Genomic DNA, 23,022 nt, shown 5'->3' on the forward strand with positions numbered 1-23,022 from the left:
CCCAGCTCGTCTAGAAGGCGTTAACCATCCACAACAGGATGCCACATCTTAGACATTGGATTCGTTGTTACATGCAGGTACAGGAGGAAAACGGATCAATTGATTTCTGTTTTACTTTAAGTAAACGGCTCCTTTTATTGAGGCTTCCCAGATCCTTTTCTTTCATAGTGGTGTTGATTGAGTTAGAGCTTTCACCCAATCGCTGGCAACAGAGGGCGGGGAGGAGAGAAAGAGAGAGAGAGGGAGAGAGAGAGAGTAAGAGACAGAGTAGTGGTGGTCGGGGGGGGGGCGGGGCTGACTGGTTTTGGTTTTTCAGAACCGCGGTCAGCTGCCGTCTCCTGTCTCTGGACTGCAGGGAAGCAACGCTGAAACACAGCTGGATGGTATTTAAAAAACAAAATCGAACCTCAGATTAACCTCCAGTTCACACCAGCAACGGAGAGCATCGTTTTCCCCTCCTTTCTTCTCCTCGATCCTTGAGTTGTTTTCCGGCCTGACTGTGGAGCCCAGTCGCGTTTTAACTGCATTGCCTCTGCGTCTTCAGTCTGATTCCTTCTACTCCTGTTCCTGTAACTGGCAACCACGGCGCTGTGAACCTACTACTTTGGGAGAGCAGTGGATAGACCTGTTCGAAGTTTAAGTTTTTTTTGTTTTGTTTTTTTTCGCTTACCCACTTCTGTCTCACACGTCTAAACGTAGATACCCTGATTATGTTAAGGTGTGGGATTTGCCTCCAAGCACCGGAGTGCGTGTTACTTTAGGCTGCGGAGGGAAGATGAAGTTGAGTAGTTTCTATAGTCGACTCATGCTCTGATGTGAGATAGGCGACCTGCATCTGCAACATTGGCTGTAATCCTCAGTTTAGTGCGCATTACTTTTTGTGGACAGCTGCCAGAGAGCAAGATGAGGTGCCTCTTTGACTGTTTAAACTGCACCTAAGAGACAGAAAGACAACCTGCTACTGCTGCAGGAAGCGACCTTTTCTTTCTTCACCTGTCCAAACGACTTGTGATCTAATTTCTGAGAGGGGAAAACAAAGACAGCTGAGTGGTCTTTCTCTACCCCTAACCCGAAATATACAAGCGCAAGGCAGAAAATGAAGAAGTTTCGTAAGGTGCTGGACGGTTTGACCACCTCCTCTCCAGGAGGGACTATCGGATCCCCGGCTTGCGGCAGCACGGCAGGGACTCCCACTGCGGCGCCAACTCCCAAGGAAATCGATGTCCAAGAGACGCTAGTCTCGGAAAACTTTCAGCTGTGTAAGGTGGGTAAGGCAGGTAAAGAGCTTTGTCCGGTGTTAGGCCTCTAACACCGGACAAAGAGGAGTGAGGTCCACAACAGACCTCACGTGTACCGTGCATTTACCATCTGGAGACGGGCACAGATACAGCATAAGGCGCTGCTCGACAGAATCATACGTACGGATGTTTATAGACATTTAATGTAGGCTATGACAAAAGTAGAAGAGTAGAGGTTTCTAAAAGTTGAAGATGGAGTGAATTCAGCTGAGCGCCGGCTTTAGTGGCCTGCTGTTCTCTGTTGAAAGTTCAGAACCGTGGACAGCTCGTTTCCAATTCTCCGGAGAAGACAATACCCGAGAGAACTGTTGGACAAAACATTCAAAGCTTTATCAGACAAAGGCTCCTGTTCTTATCAGTCTTAGTGGCTTTTTTGTTTTCGGGCCTTAAAGGCAAAGAATTGCGGTTATTCTCTTAGTCCCCCATTGTTCATCTACATAACATGTGTGCACAGCTGGTGACACTGGCGTGTGTGCTGTTTTGGGTCGGCTCCACTCCAGCTCTCACCAGTCGCCTCGTCATCAGCATGCTGTTTAGGCTGCGGTAGCCTACACACATGTGATACAAGCGAGCCAAAGGAAGGAAGTCAATGAATAGCACTCTCCCAGTTGCATCAGCACGCAGGCACGAATGGTGTAGGAGCGATGACATAACTGGTGTCCCTCCCTTGCATAAAAGTACACAGCAAGCCAGCGAAAGAACCCTGCAGTACTGTCCTAGCTGATGTGTTTTTCAGTGTTAAGGAGGTAGAGAATGAGGGAGGGATGTGGTTGGGGGGGCTGGGTATATTTATAGCAGTCTGTGCCGCCCATTGCAACCCTTTTCTGGATTTATTTTGGAGCTTGTTGTAGTGATTTTTCCTCACTCTTACAGAAGGGGTACATTTTGTGAATAATTCATTGAGAATTCAAGAGAAACTGTGTTTTTGTGGAGCTATATTATTTCTGGGCAGAGTGACACTGATGGAGTTGGGGTGAGGGAAGGGGGGGGGGTCTATATAGAAAAGCTGGGGGGAGGAGGAGGAGAGTGAGGAGGCAGGTTGATTCACAAGCTGAAAAGGATGCTGCAGAGCACCCTCAGTATAGGCAGGCGGGCGGACAGGGAGTAGAAAGTGCTGGAAAAAGAACAGCATGATTCCCTGGTCCCATGCAGGAAGCGGCTTCTCCTCAGCGAGTGGCTTAATGCATGGTTGTTTTTAAATACACGGAACTGACTGTACATCTCACGAGGAAGCCACTAATGTACAAATATGTCCTCCATCCCACCAGCATCTTTAACTTCTCCTGTGTTTCTATTTTGATCTATGCAGGTGCAGGTTGTACATCTGTATTTGTGCGTTTGTGTGCGTGCGAAGGGAAGTGAGAGACAGGCACTAAGGGAGAGGGAGGAAGAGGCAGTATAGCTGCACCAATTATGCTTGTCGATTAATTTTCCTAGTTCAGACAGGGTTCAAGGTAGGATCGAAAGGTTGTCTGTGTGATTGTTCTAAGATTTCTTCATGTTTTAGTCATTATTTCCATCACATGAACATTATTCTTTGCTATTGATGTGTTTCTGGCATTACTGTCCCTGGCAACATTATTCCCCTCACACAGAGATTTAACAGCTCGCAAATACTTTAAAAACCTACATGAAAGTTAAGTTGACTATAGTCCCTGTGTGCGTGTTCAAAAAAGCCTTCCTTGTTATCTTCTCTCATCATCAATCTCATTTTATGCTCGGCGTAAAGTGAGATGTAGATGTGCATATAATGAATTAAAATCTCCCATGACCTTTTTACTTATTCATTAAGCTGCAGAATATGCATGGGCTGTATATACAGTAGCACAAAGCGGTCTGCTTACATTTCTGTTGAAAGAAAATTTCATGTATTTCTACTACTTTAGACATTTTATAAACTGGATGGATATCGATCAGTATATTACCTAAAAAAAGAAACAGCTTAGTCTCTAAATTTTCATATATTGCCCAAATATTGTTTGATAGGATCCACACTTTCTGGGGATATAAATCTGTGAGCTGGTGCAGTATGTGTGGGAGTGTTTGGCATCTTGGCCAGCTTCTCAAAGTTAGTCATGACTTCTGTCCTCACTGTGCGGTGTGGGATGATGCAACAACTCATTTTGTTTGGATTATACAATGTGCTTTTTTGTTTATAATTTATAGGAAGGTGTTATGGAACCCTAGTGGCTGTATCAGATCATCTTCAGCAGAATAAGTGAATTTTGATCATTACAAAAACAAAGGGGAACAGAAAAGATGACACCCTGAATATACTTAAATTCTGCTGGATGCAGGTAAATCCATTATTCCAATGGCGGAACACGTATGTATTTACAAGAATGATAAATAAGAAACCTTTTATAGCTGTTATTTGTTAGAATACACATCTGTTCATCCATGTGGAAATGTGGAAAAACACAGTAGAAACCACAATTTGCTTAAAATAAGTGTCAGATTGTATTTTTATACCCATAAATAAATGTGGTTCTGAGACAAAATTCTTCAAACATTCATGTCACGCAAGGTTGAAGTAAAACTAAAAAGCAAGAGAGGAACCCACACAGGAACTTTCCCTTTGGCTACAGCTACAGTAGATCATTTGAGACGGGAAGGAAACAGGAGAATTCATCTTCATTTGTTTACCAGAAGCACAGAGTTGACACCAGCTTGTGAACAAACATTTTAGCCACTTCCTTTAGATTTCTGAATTATTTCCCATCAGGTGACGTCTGAACGGTCTCAAATCCATTTTTTGTGCCATGACATTCACGCTGGTGGCGCGTGTAATTTCGAAAACACTTTGGCCTTATGCACTTGATAACTCAGAGAAAAGGTATGCAGAAGGGTATTTGTAGAAAGATGTGTAAAGCTTGAAGTGCGTTGGATAAATAGCAAAGGCTACTGGGAATAAGAGAGCACTCCAATGAAGGTATGAATTGCATGACTACGCAGCAGAGAAATAGCTTATTTTTGGAATAAAGCATCCAAAACATCTTCATGTGCTGATGGCACATGCTGGTGGCGTCATGGTTTGGTGTAAACAGCTTGAATCGTGGATCTGCTCTCTCAAGTGTGAGTGTTACGAGCTGCTGGTTGAGGTGTTATAATGTTTGCTTGACATGCTTCATAACAGAAGAGCCTCACTTGAGTGCTGTGTATACTGGGTGTAAAGATTGCTACCAACCAGGTGCATCACCGGGTTTGCAGAACTTCCAGCAGTTCTGATTTTGACTGTCTCACCCAATCTGCAGATGTCAAACCAGTAAAGCAGTGGTTGTAGCATGTTTTTTTTTTCCTAAATGCTCTGCGGGAGCCCAGAGATTTCAGGGAGCAACTAGCTGAATCCAGACCTGGCATGATTCAGGGTTTTCATCAGGAACAAGCTAGGAGTATAGGAAAGTGTCAAAGTAAAACAGCTCGTCTTTTTGATCAGTCGCACTGACGTTTCCAAGGATGTCTTTATAACAATGCGCAATGTTGAAATTTTCCTCTTCTCTCTGTTCACCATGAAGTCCCCCTGTGGCAGGAAAGGTTAAAAAATGTTTAGGAGGATAGAAATTTGAGATAAAATTGCCGTTTGTTCAGAAGGGCTACTGTGTCCAATTAATACACAGTGTCATCACATTGTTTGTGAGAATTTCCACATAAATTCTGACATATTCAAAGTGACTACAATTGTTATTGTAAATGTTTGTTACACCTATGCATCAAACCATGATGCCATCAGCACTAATAACCAAAGTTTCTTGCTGCCTCAGACCTAACCTCTGCATTTACTCTATGTTTACTCTTTAATGCATCCTTTTTGGAGCTTTTCAGCATCGTTAATAATATGCAGCTCTCTTATCATTGTCTGTGGATGTTAAAAACCTAATGTACTGTCCATTATCTGCTGAGCAGTATAGAGCAAACAGGCAAAATTAGCAAGAAGGTGGTAAACATTGTTGAACAAGGATCTTGATGAATGCTAGTATTATTATGTATCTATGGGATGTGTAAGTGTGTGTGCCTCACAATGTTTGGCATGGGACTGCAGATGCAAATTAGCTTTTGGCTAATGTTTTTCGGTGTATACTGGACGAAGCATTACCGTTTGTCATGTCAAGTTTGTGGCATCACAGAAGTAGTAGGGCTAATTCATTTGATTTTGATAAATATTGTATTCAAGCTGATGTAGAGGCTTTTCACAGATTAAAAACCACAGCCACATGTTTGATGCTAATCATTACCAGTGTCTGTCATAAAGACCTCATAATAACCTTAGCTGATTCCATCCACATTGCACGTGCCACCTGTCTGAAATGCAGTTCTAACTAAAGAATTTGTGCGAAGATGACAGTAATATAAGTTACAACCCGGGCATTAGAAAAGCCACATTTCCTCCAAATTATACTGAAGTATATAAGTTGCACAAGTTTTGTAGTCACACTCCATAGATACTACATTACAGGCAAAATGTAATATTTGTACATATACAAGATGTGATGATTTTTTAGTGGTAAAATTCAACACTACACCCAAAATAAGTAGCCAGGATTTTTCCCTGGGAGGGTCTGAAATGCTCTAATAGATCGACGGCTTTTGGCCTGTGGGGTCGTCACAGCGGCCTGTGTTACGACCCAACCCAATGCTCTACCACTGAGCCACCGGGCCCTCTTCCTGAAATGCTCTAATAACATCACAATATTCACATTTAAAAGATCTATTCAACTCAACATCAATTTCAGCCTTAATGTTTTGGAAAAATGAACTGTTTTCTTGTATTGGTCTCTGCAGTTGAATATCCAAGTTTGAACCAGGTTTTGAATGTTTTTAATATTTGTGGAACTGGAGCTCATTAAAAAGTGCACTATACTGGGACATCTTGACCTCATTCACATTTCTAATATTCCCTAATAAATGATTAATCCCAAAATGGGGGTGTATGATTACCTAAAATAACAGCATAATCATACTTAAAATGAGATTTACTTTTAAAGCATAATTTCTATGTTAGAATAATCTGATGTGACTAATTATATAGAAGAATAACCACTTTATGATTTTAATTTAACTGGGCATACAAATGAGTTTTTAATCCCGTGAGTTGGGGGTCGCCACTGCGGAGGATTTGTCAGCATGTTTTACGTTGGATGCCCTTTGGTCGGTAGCTGCTGCCGCCCCTCACACAAATGATCAGATACTCAAATAAGTGACCTCCCATTGACTTCTGCTGCACTTCTTTAATGTAAATTAAAAAAAATTTAAATTGCATGCTAAGATGCAAGATAGCAAAAATGAATAAACTTAAATGCTAGATGAGCTCACAGCATTGATATCACAATAAAACGTCCAATGTGCATTAAAAGCAACAATGTAAAAGTAACATATGTGCTGGTATAGTACCCTGTTAATTCATGACCCACTAGTGTAGTTTTTACTGGGCACTGATTTATTTCAACAATGATCCATTTCATCAGATTTTTCTCATATTGTTATGTGTATGGGCTTTTATTGTTATCCAGACATCTGTGTTTCTCAGGACACAAATGGATGCATTAGAAGACGGAATCATTTAGTTATTTAACCACCTTTAGCTACAGTGCAGCACACAATGATCTATAACTTTATTGATTCCTGTGGACTAGTTTGATATACACTGTATTGCTGTTATTTCACACATTTGTTAAATGATAAAATTGGCAACATAATGTTTTTGATCACAAAACCTGGTTTTAAAGTAATAACACAAAAGGCCAGCGGCAAATATTTTGCTGAGGGATACATTGTTTGTTAAACTGATGTTTGGATTGCAGAGGTCAGGAGGTGGGGCCCTCCTTGCACCTTTCTCTTTTGTTTGACAGCATGATATGTGGTCTTGTAAAGATGACATCACCTCACTCCCTCGCCAGCGACCCCACAAGCTCTCCATGGGCGCGATGACTCAGTGGGTTGACTTCCAGCTACTCTCACATTACCATGTGTCGGCTGCCTGTCAGAAGCCACAGTGTGGGATCAATTAAGGAGGAGTTGATGTCAGACTGAGAAGAGATGGAGAAAAAGCAATATGAGAGGAGTTCACTAAACTTACAATTCAATAGAGACACAAGATTTACGTGAAGTGCTGTGTGTGTGTGTGTGTGTGTGTGTGGTAAGTATCCATCCTATTAAATCACTTAATGTATGACTAAAGTTGTTTTTTTGCAATAGAGAAGTTGAAAGAAGATGGAAGAAATCACACAAGTACAGTGCAATAATATCATATACCAGCAGAATATCTGATCGAATATGATGGCAGAAGCATTGTTGCAGTGATTAAAAAAATGAAAACAGATCACACCAAGGCAGATGTTTAATTTGAAGATCTGGTATATGAAAGCATTATTTTTTGCTTTTGCTGAGGTTTTTGTTGAGACTTTCTGTCTGAGTAAAAGAAAGATGGCCTTTGTTTGATTTTGTGTGGGCTTTCATAATGCTTTGTCCATTCGGTCTGTAAGTGACCTCCCGCTGTGCCAAATATATTAGGTGAGCTTTTAAAAAGGCCCTTTTTTCCATCACTTCACTCTCATGAAGTCTGTTTTCATTTTGCATCGCATGATAAACAAATAATAATTTGTCTTTTGTGTGATTTTCCGCTTGTTTAATTCAGTTGTATTTGTTACAGGGAAAAAAAAAACATCAACCAGGATTTGATATGCAAATGATTTTATCAAGGTCACTCCATTCACAATGTGTTTTTGTTTGCTTTCTATGTCATAAATAGTTTGTGTTACATGGCTACTTCAGTGTTCAAGTATGGAAAGAAGGGATATGATGGACGTCAATAATCTTAATCTACTATCAACCCACCGTATCAATTTTTCTACCGAGTGTTCACAAAAGGCAACAAATGCTTAAAAATAACTGAGGTATAAAGCAAATTGTTTTCATGAGAAAATGCAGAACCAATGAAAAATTTCCTACCATCTGCTTTAGTTGGTTTACGCTCTAACGTTTGTCTAGCAAGTGTCTCCTTGCAGAGAAAGATACAGTAATGTACATTCATGAATGCATTTACTGTCAGAGACAATATGGGCAAAACTATAACAAATACATTGTTTTGGGACATGAGTTTAATTGCTGAGTTTAAACCTGATTATGCAAAACAATCCATTGGAACCACAGTGCTCCAAAGCTTTAAAGCAACACACTGTTTCTTCTCTGCCTCTGAGTGTTGAGTGGATCCCTCTGCTCTTAAGAGCCACTCTTAAGCACTTGACAAATCTCATCTACTTGATGTCTTTTTAAAATTATCTGAAGGGTGTACATGTAGAAGCTGGAGTTTTTATTAGTAGCACAGCTTATTATAAGATTTCCTAATGTTTTTCTTTTCTTTTCTTGATATTCAGTCAGGTTAAACGTTTTCTACCATATGGGATTATAAGCATAATATTAATATTATATATAACATTAGCAAGAAATAGCTCCTACGATAAAAAAAATACAGCTAATACATGTAAAAGATCTTGTTTTGCACTTAGACATGGTTATTACATTGAACCAGGCAAAATATAATGATAACAGGGGTCATGCTTCCCTTATTATCATTTGTAACATTTTGGTTATTGATTTATACAATAAAATTTAGCACAAAATATTATAATGACATCTTCTAGAAAGAGTAGAATTAAAAATCTGATATCTTAATCAGTATGTTGTATTACTAGCATCATAAAAATTAACTTCTTGTGGTAATTTTCTTCTTTTTGTGTGATGAAGTTTTTAGTTACTGACAAAAGAAACGTGTTTGAAATTTATGAGCGGCCGCAGTTTGAACATCTGACCCACAGTGTCATGACAGAGTGCAGGCTAATCACTCAACCGTATTAGCTTGCAGCTTGAAAACTGCAGATGATACTGTATCTAAAGTACTTTTAAATTTACCCTCATGAGAGATTCAGGCAACTATTCAAACCATACGATAACTTTGAAACCTGACCATGTGTGAACATTGGCTTTTCTCTGTGATCATGAGGGGGACAAAGTGACATGTTACTCTCTTCTTACCCTTTTACATTTTCCATCAAGCCTAAAGCACGATGCTAATGCCACAACTGAATCACTGAAAGCCTGCTGCTGCTTAAACAACATAGACAGTACAGTAGATGACAGCTTTCTGACCCCATGCCTGCATAAACATCACCACATAAGCGTAGAACGTATGTAGCTTTCATGTAAAGCATCACATGTTAACAACCATCACATTTGACCCTTAAGGGATTTGTGTTAAATAATGCATCTATGGGCGCCATTTTGGGTTGTTAAATAAAGACAGTATACAGTAGTCAAACAAATACAGTAGTACATGCAGAAATCCACCAGAAACAGCAAATATATGTACATACATACATGCACACATACAGTCAGTCTTTTTCCCCCACACACAATACTGTAGTCTGCAGAAAGGAGGGGAAGATCATCAGGTTCATTCATTCGTTTTCATTCTAACAAGCTCTTGCACTGCATTCTCACTCTGTGCATGTGTGTGTGTGCACCATGCAGAAAGTGTGTACGAAGTGCTTATTAGATCAGTCTCACCTTCAGTGATGAATCAAAGTCCCTTCCTCCTCCTCTGGCTTTCAGTAGGATAAAGAACCACACTGTGGAAATCTTGAATCAGTTTATTCATGGCAGACAACACTGGAATAGGGCACTGAGGTTTCACTGAGTTTTTTATATAAAAACCTGGCCGTAGGTATTCATGCTTGCTATAGCACATTGAAAACTTTGTTATAAAGTGATTTTGCTTTCTCAAGTTGTGGTGCCAACCAATCATTCCTGTGGTGGTTCAGACCACCTGTCAAGGAAACAGTGTGGGTGTTGTATTTTCTGTTGATGAACTGAGATGCAGGAGCTGGCACACTTTCATTTTCACCCTCTGTCATAGTGTTTTTCTAAACTACTTAATATGTTTAAGACAGAAAGGTAATGTCTTTTTCTGATGGGGAATATGCACAGAAACAATAAAAGTTTCTCAGTCACAAGAGGTATTAGCATATGCTTTGGTGCGGCTGCAGATGTTGTCACAGATTAAAATAAATGTGTCGGTGCTAAAATCATATTGGCAGATTTATAGAGCTATATAATTACAAGTTATCAATCTAAATTAACAGATCAAAATAGTTTGTATACGATAAAAAACATCTTAAAGCTAGGCTCGTATTTTATTCTTTTTCTATTTTCCACTAAACATGGGTCAGATAAGTATGTGTAATATGGAAGGATTCTTTGTATGACAGAACTACAAACTCTCGTTTTTAGGTTATTGTTTTTATTGTATAGATTGCATCTTTAAAGATTTTGTTCACAGCAGCAGTAATTTTCACACCAAAGGCTACAGCAGACACAGAAGCTATAGCTGGTGACCTAAAACAACTAAATAGCGACACATTTCCCTCATAAGTGAAAAAAGAGTGAATAGTGGAATTGGATAAGCTGGCCAATAACCCACTATATCTGCTTTAAGTGTAACCTGACAATTCTTTGCCAACATGTATAGGATAACAACTTTACCAGGCAATCATTTGTCCGTGATGTGTTTTTCACATTGTTGAATTGCCTCCAAGTGGCTAAAAATCAATTAATGCACGTTACATTGAACGTCAATCTACATTTAGCCCACATCTCCCTGTAAAGCAATCTGCCAGCAACCTTTATTTTAATCATTTGATGAGAACCTAATTTGACCATCTATTTTAAAGCAGTGCTAAATGAGGGTAAAAATGGCAATTTCACACAATCTACATAGCATATAATACACTTTACTGTCATTTCATTTTGTTACATTTTTTGGTTGGCTTGATGGGTGCCAGAGTATGTTACCTGGGGAATTTTACCCAATGACATACAGTAAGTACTGCAATAAAAATTGATATTACTCAAAATATAAATAACCTGACAGATAAGGGTAACACAAGGGTCAGAAACCTCATTGCCAATTATAATCAATAAAGAAAGGATGTGGTAGCAAACTATAGAGCAAACTATTCTAGAATGTGATCAGTGCCTTAGTGAATACTATCACCACAACCTAATCACACTCAGGTAACGTGTGGTTTAGTTGTTTGACTCTCAGCAAAGCACAACAGAACCTCTGCTGGATTGAAGTTCCTCGCCAGTCCAGCTGGTCGAGACAAAAAATGAACAATGAAAAATTAACAAAACACTCTGAATGATAAAATACCTCTTGGTTACAATGTCAAAATGACCACATCAGAGCAAAACTATCAAATGTTGGCAAAATAGCAGCAGGTGAAGATCTACAACAACCGAAGTTTCCCCCTTAAACAATTCTTATAAAACATTCCTAGCAGTTTGAAAAGCATCTGAAAAGAGTTACAACCTGACCATTTTTTATGAATCCAAATACATCCAAACTAAACCTAAACAGTTTTCACAATTAGCAGACACATCCACATATAACTTCTTTCTATGGCGCAAAGACTGCAGGAGTAAGAAGGAAGGCTGCTTCTTCTTCTTTTCTGGTTTATTTAACCGTTTTTGTAGGTTACTGTGACCTTCTAAAGAGCAATGAGCCCCCCCCCCCCCCACCCCTTGACTGGGAGAAAGAAACAGGCTAACTACAAATGAAGACAAAAAATAGTACCACACTCAGCATCCACTACTACAACAGCTAAGCAGCTTCCATAAAATGTTTCATTATTGCAACAGGGTAACCAACAAACAGCATTTGTCCCACGTTGAATTAGTTGTATACTGAATTTGCATTCAAGGGACAAAAAGGAAACAATCACTCCGGAACTCAGAAGTAGAGCTGATGGGCATGTGAACCATAAATGATAAACCCTTGGTTGGAAAATAAAGATGTAGTGAGCGTGGCTGACAAGGAGTGAATGAGGTTGTGCTATGTTGTGTAACCACTGTGTGTTTTCAATTCGTTTCACACATTCAGAAAGCCCTGATCTCCTCTCCCACTCCTCCCACTAAACATCTTCTCTTCTACCCATGTTCAGATATGCCTCTCTTTATATGTTGGGGCAGCTCCCGACTAGATCAAAGGAATGTTAGATCAGCCTCAAAATATCTCCCTTCAAACACTGGTCGGTAAAGCCACGTGTATCTCTGTTTGTTTGATGAGTGTTTTAAGGCTGTAAGTCTCTGTAAATTGGAATGGATGGATGTGACGGGAATACTCTACTTTTCTCTGCGCTACTGTCTCCCATCCCGACAATGAGCCTGAGGAGACAGATCTTAAAAAAACCTTAACAACAAGTGATGCGTAGGTGGAATTTGTATGTATAAATGGAAGACGTAACACAAACAAAAGCAAAGTGTTTGTGCAGTGTGTTAGAGAGCAGGGCAGAGAGCAGACACAGGCTTAGCATGTTTATACAGACAGTAAGCAAAATACTTGGTTCCATGCTCTATACTGGTGGTACACAGTACAGTTCCCTTTTTACACTATCCACAGTGCTGTGTGTTGTTTCCTGTCTTTAGTACACAAAACATTTTCCCAGCAGTGTTGTTTCAAAGTGCTCTTCTGAAAACATTCTGTTACACAATGATGTCTTTCTGGAGGACATTTTTTTTTCTTCCTTAGTGGGGATGGGGGATCCTGTGATGGACAGCGTGCTCCATGCGGCAATGCACCATGATTTGTGTATGGCAGATCATTTCTTAAGGGCATTTACTGTAGCTCTTGCAGGAGTCAATATCCACAGCACTCTGCCTTGTAGCTTGTGGCACATACTTAATACAAAAAAACCACGATATAAGATGAACATGATGCTGAGCAATTTTAATTGCATTTAGAGAGGATCCCATTAAACATTAAAGCACAGAATAATTTCTTCTTGTACAACATTTTGTGGGACAATTTAACACACCATGACTGGAATGAAATGTGCTGAATCCTTTAAAGAAACAGAGGCCATTGATGTGATTCGGGGTTGACCTAATGGATACAGTATAAGATCTGACTCTGGATCAGGAATGAAAAAGTAAGAGAAGCCCTGAGATGCTGTCAGCCATGAAGTCAGCTTCACCAGACGTTACTTAGACTATTGCTCATAATCAGTTTGTAAATCGAAAAATGAACTATGTATCCTGCCTATTTTTGAAGACATTGCTTTTTACAGTTTCGGTAAAGTTTATTAGTGTAGTTCCCTTCATGGCACAGAACGGGACTGATCTGACTGAATGATTTGGATTAGTTATAATCTTGGCAACACATTGGTAGACTAGTGTTCACTGCTGAACAGCTAGAAGGTTCCCAGTACCAATCCACCTGCCAGCTGTGGGCTTTCTGAATGGAGTTTGCATAATCTCCAGGTGCTTGCTTGGGTTTTCTCCAGGTGATCTGGTTTCCTTCTCAAAGTCCAAAGAAATGCCCGTCAGGTAATTGCACATTCTAAATGACCCATAGGTGTGAAGGTAAGTGTGAATGGTTGTCTGTTTGTGCATGTCTCTCTGTGTTGGCCCAGTGATAGACTGGCAACCCACCTCTCACTTAGTGACAGCTGCTGCCCCCCGCAACCCTAACAAGGATAATCGGTTTCAAATATTGAATGGTTGGATGGATGGATGGTTGGATGGATGGATGGACAGATAGCTGTAATGCTTAAAACTAGATGTGCAAAGGCTGATTTTGTCCCTCATAGGGGCCTGCCCTTATGACTTATTAATGTAGTGGCCACTGTCAAAATGGTGCACAACCACTGAGAAAACATATTTTGAAATTAGTTAAAAGATTGAGAATGTTTGAGCATTTTCATGTAACAGCCCACCATCCAGATGGGACAGATATGCACACACACAGACACACATACTGTATATATGCCTTAAGAAAAAATAGTCTTACTGTTTGCCAAGCTAAAACTATTTAACTCTAAGCCTAATAAGGCTTGTGGTTTTCCAAATGTAATCCATTTCTCTCCATCATTTCCATTTTGTTTTGTCTCTGTGGGCAACTCATACACTACACTGCTCTCACTGTTCTCTTCATTGCGTGACATTGATCTTGGTCTGAACAGCACATCACAAGTGGCCTTTTTACCCATTCCTATATTTATTCTTGGACTGGATGCACTGTGCTTCATGTGTGATTTTGTTGTTGTGTACATAAATGTATTCAAACACCAGCAAAGTCAGACTCTAAAGCCTGCTCAGGGCATTATTCATGCGTCTCAGTGTCTGCTGAGCTCCTGCAGTGAGCTCTTGCCATGCAGTGCTATGTGGCATATTTAAGGGCCAAAGCAGGGAAAAAGTTGGGCCACTTTTGGCTTGTTGATTACCTGCATCAGTACATCTGTGAAGAGCTAGAGAGACACATTGGTAGGACAAGATAATTACATGCATCCAATACTTGCATGTAGACTAAGCAGCTGTCATACCTGATAAAGTAGCAGATATGGGTTTGCTACTACAACTAAGTAAAAGCAAAATCTGATTGTAGTTGGCCGACATTCAACATTATTCGAACATTACTACTTTAAAACAACAACAGACCTTGTAGTTACTTAGAGAGAAGCTTCATTTGTTCTTTCCTACCATGTAAAGCCTTGTGATCTCTGAACCTCAGTTACAGAGTCTGGTGGGGGTTTTTTTTTTCCAAGCTGTTGCCCTTTCACTTGACACTATCTATAAATGTCTGTAGTGTTTGAAAAGTTGTCAAATGTAACTCTAGGCTAAGTGCTTGGATTTATTTGGTTCTTTACATTTTTTACATTTCTCACATTGTCTGAAAGGGAAAAAGTTTGCTAAGAATGTGGAACGTAGCGGCCTCAGCCATCAGTTTTAATGCATCTGCATACTTTATAGCATATCGGGACTGAGACAAGCATAATTTCATTTGTGGTGGTTAAAGGTTTGGACATTAGGTGCAAATCAGCCATTTGAAATGCTGACACTATTAGTGTTTACAGTAGTTCTGTGTCTACACTGCATTTTAGAGATATCATAAGTAGTGCACTGTGTAAACATCAGTTCTACAAGCTCGGGAATCTGAATTCATGTACTGTTCCTGAAATTATTGAGATGGCTTTGAATCTGCTGTTACAGCCACTAAAATATATTGTGTGTGTAAAATATATTTTAAATTGGAGTTTTAGGTTATATTTTGGCTTTTTGCCAGCTTACCTCCTACATGTATGTTAATTAGCCCAGCTGGTATAGCACTACCAACACTCATTGCTTGAATTTGCGAAAGCTATGGTCAGTGCTGGATAAAGCGATTAAGCCTGATACCTTGGCATTTTGCCCATACTACGTGTGTATGGGCCGTGTGAGAACTTTGCAAATTTGGGTATTTTGACAGAACTTGCTCTGGCTTGTCTAAGCACTGTTTTACATCTGCACACTCACCCACACGCTTTATGAGTAAAATGCACACATTGAAGGGTGATACATTTTTATACCACGTACCAACAGCAAATGTGGAAAACCTCATGCCAGTAGCTTACTTTCTGTGTAAATGTGCTCTTATAACATATAGATAAAAAAATGTATTGTGATACTTCACTGTGTTGATCCGTGTTTATGACTGCTCAATGCAGACAAGGAGGTCTATTTATAGAACTAAGGGTCTAGACCAGCTCTGCAGCTGAATGTGCGTGTGGGGAGAGAGGATAGTGGGAAGCATGAGGTGGTATTATACTTTGGAGATTGAGGATGTCTATGTGGGTTTATATAATTGAATATCTGGCTTGTGTAAATAAAAGTTGTGTATGAGAGAGAAAGCTTAATGGAGAATGAGAAAATAAAAGGAGGTAGACTGTATTGTTCTATTGCAGCCTGTGGCAGCTATATTAAAGTCCTTTAGAGCAGGTTAACATTTACTGCATGGCTCACTGTATTTCTAAAAAAAACCTCTTTTGACAAGATGGAAATATGGTACAAGCCTGATACCGGGAACTATCCATCCTAAATAACCGAGTGATACCATACACCTAGTATGGTAATTGTTTTGTGTTTAGTTTTTCATGTTAGTTTTTGGTTTGACTGGTCACATTAGTTTATAACGTTTATTTCTTAAAAACAAAACAAACAAAAAACTATGTCAAACTCCAATGACTTAAGTTGTTTTACCATATATACTGTAAATTATAGATAATGCAAGTATGGGTAAATCTGGCCATGGCATGCTAAGAGAGGGGGAAATGGGTTTATGGCTTTGGCCCTAAAATATGAATGAGCAGCTCTGAGATGCTCCAGAGTAAATGTTTATCATCTACTTTTTTCTCTCTCTTGTATGTATATACTTTCCATCACTGCAAAAGTCTCAAGCATGTATTGCCTGTCAGTTCTTTCTTATTGTCACAACTAGGAGTGAAGGGGAAGGCAAGTGATTGTCTGATAGGATGAAGGGGTCTGTCAGTGCGAATTTCACAAACCTTGTCCCACCTACTTTTGGGTTTTTTAAAATGCAATCCCTACACCCCCTTTTAAGGTTAAGAACAAATTCAATCTTGGAAGAAAATTCTCAAACCTGTTTATTAGCCTAACTCTAACAAATGGATGTGCAAGTTGTGTTATTAATTGCTTTAGATATAGCTTATTGAAGAATTTATTCACTTATATTAAAGTGTATTAATATATTTTAATTCAATCATTATACAGAGCGTCTACTCCGATGACATAAGGCTGAATTTTGTTCTCATCAAACCATACATTCTTCCTGTTGTCTTCGGAGTGTGCTTCATAATTTCTGGCATGCTCTAGATTTAGTTTAAGCCTCTCTCCTATAAAGCTTAGGCTGGTGAAGGACCCAGGCAACAGTTGTGCCTTTATAGTCTCACATTGCAGCCACAGAAGTTGGTCAAAATCATAGGTGTTTCGGTGACCTTTCGGTACTGGTTATTTAGGATTGATAGTTCCAGGTATTAGGCTTGTACCATATTTCTTCCATTGCTTAGTGACGGAATTCACTGTACTCCAGAGAATATTCATTTGCTTGAACAATTTCTTGTAATCGTCCCCTGACGCATCTTGTAAATAACCTTGTTTTCCTTCATGGTATACTGGCCAGGATTCTGATTTGCCAGTAAATGGACCTTCCATATAAAGGTGTAATTGTACTACAGTCTCTTGTAGCACATTCACTGCACTTAGATGAGCATCATTTAGCTAACTGTGTCACTAATTGTGTTCTAAAACCAGCTGGCTGCATCAGTGATGATATAGGTGAGTCACCTTACGGGGCTGAATGCTTATACTGTTCTTTATTTTTGTTTGTTTTTGTATGTTTCTGTATGTTGTAACAAATATAACGTGAACACTTCTAAGAGGTAAATACCTTTTATAGGTATTGTGACTAAAAGGAACACTTATTTTATTTATTTAATCCCCCCTAGCTGGGGATGTTTTACTGCTCATACCAGGATTGGGCATCCGCTCTGATACTGCCCTTGTGTACTCAAAATATATTCACAGCTGCTGCACCTGATGCCGCTTTAACCTCTGCAGGTAGGCGAGGAGGTAAAAATAAATTCTCTGCAGACTACAAATCTGTGAAAGTAAGTGGAAATTTTAGTGTGAACTGTTTAGTCTTTAAAAGTATTGAGGTTATGACATGCATCATGTTTGTTGGACTGTTTGTTGGGTTGAGGTAACCTCATACAGCTCCACGCTGCAGTGGGAACAAAGCTGGTACAACACATCAAGAAGCCTAAAACATTGGAAATGCTGCATAAAGACAAAGGTTAACAGCAAATCAATTAAAGCTATAGCGGTACCCCTAACTGATATGCTACAGCAACACACACACACTGAGTCACAGTATAACCAGATGACAGAGTGTTTGTCTGTGATGTTTGCATTGCAAAATTTCTTCATTCATATTAAGCTTCTTTGTGAGTCTACATGGGCATAATGCTTAACATAACATTTTCATGAGGCTATTATAATGATACATGGTTTATGACATTTATGCTCTATTTAAGATGATAAGTAAGATTGGCATGCATGCTTGTGTGTGTGTGTGTTTGTTGTGATTAGGCCAAGTCCAGTCTCGGATTTCATCTCTGTCTTTTATAACTGGTTTGTTAATCATCACATTGTCATTATTTCTTTAAATAAATCCTCTGCAGAGGATAAACCCATTTCCAGCAATTCAGTCAGCCAAACAAAACTGTTGATGAAGATGATGGGGGTGGAGACAAAGTCTGGCAGAATTAGGTGCTGTTTTGGGGACAGGACACATCAAGCAGCCTTGGGGAATGTGTCCTTTGGCTTAGTCTCTGCGCTGTGTCTCGTATGTGCGCTGTGACCCACTAGTCAGCCCACCATGAATGGCCAGTCAGTGAAATAGACCACTGTGATTGGCTTTTACACTTAGTGACGTATTAACAACAGCAGTACACTCTGTCACACATTGTTGAATGGAAGCAGTTGTAAGAAGAAGCTTTATTGTCATCGCTAAATAAATATATATTTACACGTATAGGTTAAAATAAAATTAGCCCTTTGCATTTGATCCATTCCCCTGGAGGGGTGGTAGTTATTTGATGTTGTCTTGGTGTGTCATGGTCCTTATTTTAAAAAAGGCCACTGATTGCTTTTGACAGGCTGGTTTATCACTGACTGGATTTTACAGATGAAATATTATATCTTTTCAAAAAATGGTTTATAACATATTGAATTTTTCTGAGAAGTCATGAGCATCGTTCTTTGCAGCACATGTTTAGAGGTTGCTATTACCACAAAGGGTTCAGTGAATACACAGTTACTTGTTACATGTGTTAGAGATTGTTACTTGTTAAATTTACACATTGCTTATTACATTTTAAAAGTATTAAGTTACAGTTGCAAGAATTAGTGACACCGTGCTGAATTCCTTGGTTCATTGCATCAATTGGTAAAGAAATGTAATGTCACATATCAACAAGCAGAGTATTTCTATGCTGATCACATTTTATGACAAATTTACCCAGAAAACGAGGAAATTGCAAACAGTGACATTAGTTTTTCTGCGACTGTAAGTTACAATGTTACAATAGCTTCATATTTACTGTCAACATCTGGGTTATTCTTGCAACACAACCCTAAAACCAAAGCTTTGGTCTAATATAAAGCCAAATTATTATTCCCCACTTACAAAAATGCTTGGCAAATATCAGCTGAATTAAAATCTTGTTCTATGTTTTTCTTTTGCAGACGGTGCGTCATGGTTTCCCTTATCAGCCCACTGCTTTGGCCTTTGACCCTGTGCAAAAGATTCTGGCCATTGGATCGAGATCAGGCGGTGTACGGATGTATCCTTTACGCCTCATTTGCTTACTTCCTCCCTTCCTCTGCTCTGGAGACAAACTTGAAAACTGTGTTTGCTGTACGTAACACTGATACACGAAAACCAGAAACATTAAAACAATATTTCACAGTCAACATTAAATACCTGCTGGCAGTATCTCATCCATCTCAATAAACAAAATAAATGAAAATAGTATCAGTAGGAAGCCACGTTGTTGACAAAAATAGTGTATCTACTCCTACACAAACCTGTGGCACCGCTATACTGTCTCCAGGCAGGGGCCTCCCTTCCACCCTCCTCCTCCTCTTCTTCTTCATGTCCCTTTTTCCGCCCTGTTATTTCATGTTGATCGGTTGTCATGTCGCAGGCTCAGAACTGTCCATCCAACAGCACTATCCCCTAGGTCACCCGGTCACAGGGATGGGAGAGTACGTGTGAGTGCAACCTAGGTAGGAGATTACACTTTCTTAATTGCCCGGTCAGCTTTTTATCCCATTGGGAAACCTAGTGCAGAAGCAGTACACAGTTATTAATGCCGTCATAATAGAGGACTAGGCTGAGTGACTTGTGTGCTTAAAAAATACAAAGAAAGAGAATATGAGTCCAAAAATTAAGAAAAAGGGTAAAATGGAGCAGTGGTGTTGGATAACAGTGAATAGTTGATGCAAACTTTATGTGGCATGGTTACATGATAAGTTTATCTAAATGTATATAATTGATATCTATTAGTTGTCCCTCTCCCTCTCCACCCCTCCGTCCCCTTTCTCTATATTGCTCTAATGAATGCTTGACTATGAAACAAGGCTCAGATATCATCTGGTTAGAAGCCCTTGAGTGACTTAGCATTCATATTGACATTCTGCACACACCTTTCTCTTTTCCCATGTGGCCTGCCAATGACTCGTTCTGTCTCACATACAGAAACCTTCCCTCTTCTGCTGTTTTTCATTCTGCTGCACCCTCCATTGCCTTCTGTCTGGAGGACTTTTTTCTCTTTATTTCTGCTTTTATTTAGTCGATTCACCCTTTGTGTGTCCTTCACAACCTGTCTGGATGGCCTTCCTCTTCTTCCCAGGGCTTTGAACGTTCACTTGTCATATTCTATCATGGTGTTTTTTTATACATTTTTTTCTATTGTATTTCTCCTGTTTATGGTCCTTTCTTTAGAACTACTACTGTGTGTAGTGGTAGCCATTGCAGGCATTTCTCATGCTCCATTTCTACATTTTAAATGGTACAATAGCAAGTCTTGCTGTTTGCTTTCATTCTGCATTGGCCCTATGTTAGTGCTGCAAACACCTACCATGGCTATTTCACAATTTCAACACATTTTAATTGAATTCACCTGGTCTCCCCAGGGTGCAGCAGCAATCAGTTTAAAGCCAGCACCATGTCTCTTTCTGCTTGACTGCTGCCAATGACCTGATATCTTAGCTGCTGCTTTCTGCCGTACCAACACATTTTATGGCACAAATATGTATTTTTCTCTCGTTCTTTCAAAAAAATCTGTTTTCAACTCCTGGAGTTTGAAGGTAAAGATTCCTAAAGAAAATATGATTTAGTAGATGAAGCCACATTTCTGTTGCCTATGAGTCAATTGTAGGCACTTTTGTGTATAGGTCAGCATAGGCTCTGTCTGTCTTTCCTGCTTTAGGTAGGTACCGACCACTGCAAGAACATGTCACAAGAGGCTCTTAACTAGTTCTTTGGCCATCGCAACTTGGCCCTTATCAAAGTCGTTCAGATACTTGTTGTGTTTTCAGGCTTCTAACAAGTCAGGATCAACAACTGATTGTGCTGATGCTTTCTAATATTTCGCAGGTATATCCCAACTCTTAACAGGTGACACTGTAAGGACATATTCAAAGGTTTACACCTCACCTGTTAGTAGTTTTAATGTTGTGGCTCATCAGTGTATCTGAGTTTCCAATGAGTCTGGTTGCTATGTCAGAAATCATTTTGACATCTTTTGCACGAGTAACTGAAAAGTTAGGGTTTTATTTTCTTCAGTGGGTATATACTATACATAATGACCTGGATACTAGCTCTTGTTGAAGTCTTTATATTGGAAGTGTTTTGTTGGTCAATGAATGAACTTTTTTTAATGCAGTGATTTATCCACTAAAGTGAGCTTGACTTATTCTGGGGTATGGCCTGATTAAACCATGTGTACATCTTTTAGGGTGTGTGGTTGTGAATGAATTTCTAATCCATGGGCAAGGATTACTAAACCGTGCAAACAACTTACTTAATTCATGCTTGCAATTCAGTATTTTGTGTTCTTAGAATTAATATGTAAAGAGAGTGATTTGACATTGACAGTCTCCAAGGCTCCTAAGACACTCTTCTACTGCCTGTGGTGAGACTACAAAGTTATGCTGAGATTTGTTTTATAAGAGCAAATAGAGATAGATTTTGTCATGTGTGCGCACATTTTTTTCTACCCTATTGTACATAAACCCAGGTGTCTGCTTGAGTGTACATCCATGTGTTCCCTCTATATGTGCATTTATCGTCAGTTTCTTAAAAAATATAATGTACATATGTGAGTGCACTGTGTGTCTGTTATTGGTGTTTGTTTGTGTGTCTCCACAGTGAAAATGGATGTACTTTCAATAACAGGTTCAGGTAATAGAATCGCCCTGTCTGATAGACAGTCACTTCTCATAACAATCTATCAGATCAGAGAACAGGAGATCAGGAATGAGGTGAAAGGTGGAAAGAGAACGGAAAAAACAATAGTGGCAGGGACAAGGAGGATGTAAACTGGGTTCATATCTACTGCTATAAACAGCTTGTTTGTAAGACATATAAGATAACATTGATCTATTTATGAATTTGGCCACATTCTTTTTGAGGTGTTCCCAGGCCTAGGCCGACAATTCAATTTGGTTATTGATACATTTCTTCTAAAATCTCATTGTGCTGATAATGACATTTGACAGATTTATAGCAGTTAATTTTCATATAGTGACATACAGTAAATATATATCAGAAACCTTCATACGTATCAGAAACATATAAAAAAATTTGTAAAAATAATTAAAATGTTGCTATCAGTTTGTTTCTGAGTTTATCTTGATATTGGGAAAATGCTTACACTCAATGGGCAAATGTGTGTCTCAATATAAACTCGGTTGTAATTTTATTAGGTAGAGTAAATAACCATAAGCTAAAAACTATACTGTACAAGAAACTTTTATTAAAAACTAATAGAGAGAAGACACAACAGACAAAAAAAATATTTGTAAATTCAAGAGATAGTCTACATGATATGTTTTGACACAGGGGACTGATCGACAATTTCTGATGCAATAAATTCTGGTGTGAATACTAAGTCTCAACAGGTGTGATGCCACTGCGTTGCTAAAGTCACAGATTTAGATCTAATCACTATAAGGGTAAACAATGAGTAATGTAATTGAATGTATACATATGAATATGTTTAGATGAGGAAGGTAGTCCAATCCCTCAAGCAGCTGTCTTATACATGTGTAC

General features: G+C 39.2%; 1 protein-coding gene across 12 annotated transcripts in view; it reads left to right on the forward strand.

Annotated features, from left to right (window-relative positions):
- Window positions 1-256: 256 nt before the first annotated feature.
- stxbp5l (syntaxin binding protein 5L) overlaps window positions 257-23,022 on the forward strand; it is a 107,722-nt gene continuing 84,956 nt past the window's right edge. For 8 of the 12 annotated variants that reach the window (XM_067516082.1, XM_067516083.1, XM_067516086.1 and 5 more), the window contains exons 1-2: window positions 258-1,264; window positions 19,431-19,528. In XM_067516082.1, the coding sequence (XP_067372183.1) occupies window positions 1,097-1,264; window positions 19,431-19,528 (266 nt within the window). In that variant the 5' untranslated portion in view covers window positions 258-1,096. Of the gene's footprint in view, window positions 1,265-19,430; window positions 19,529-23,022 lie in introns of all 12 variants that reach the window. The other 4 variants (XM_067516085.1, XM_067516090.1, XM_067516089.1 and 1 more) reach the window with 2 other exon arrangements.

This window comes from Channa argus, chromosome 9 (assembly GCF_033026475.1).
Source record: "Channa argus isolate prfri chromosome 9, Channa argus male v1.0, whole genome shotgun sequence".
Classification (NCBI taxonomy): Eukaryota; Metazoa; Chordata; class Actinopteri; order Anabantiformes; family Channidae; genus Channa; species Channa argus.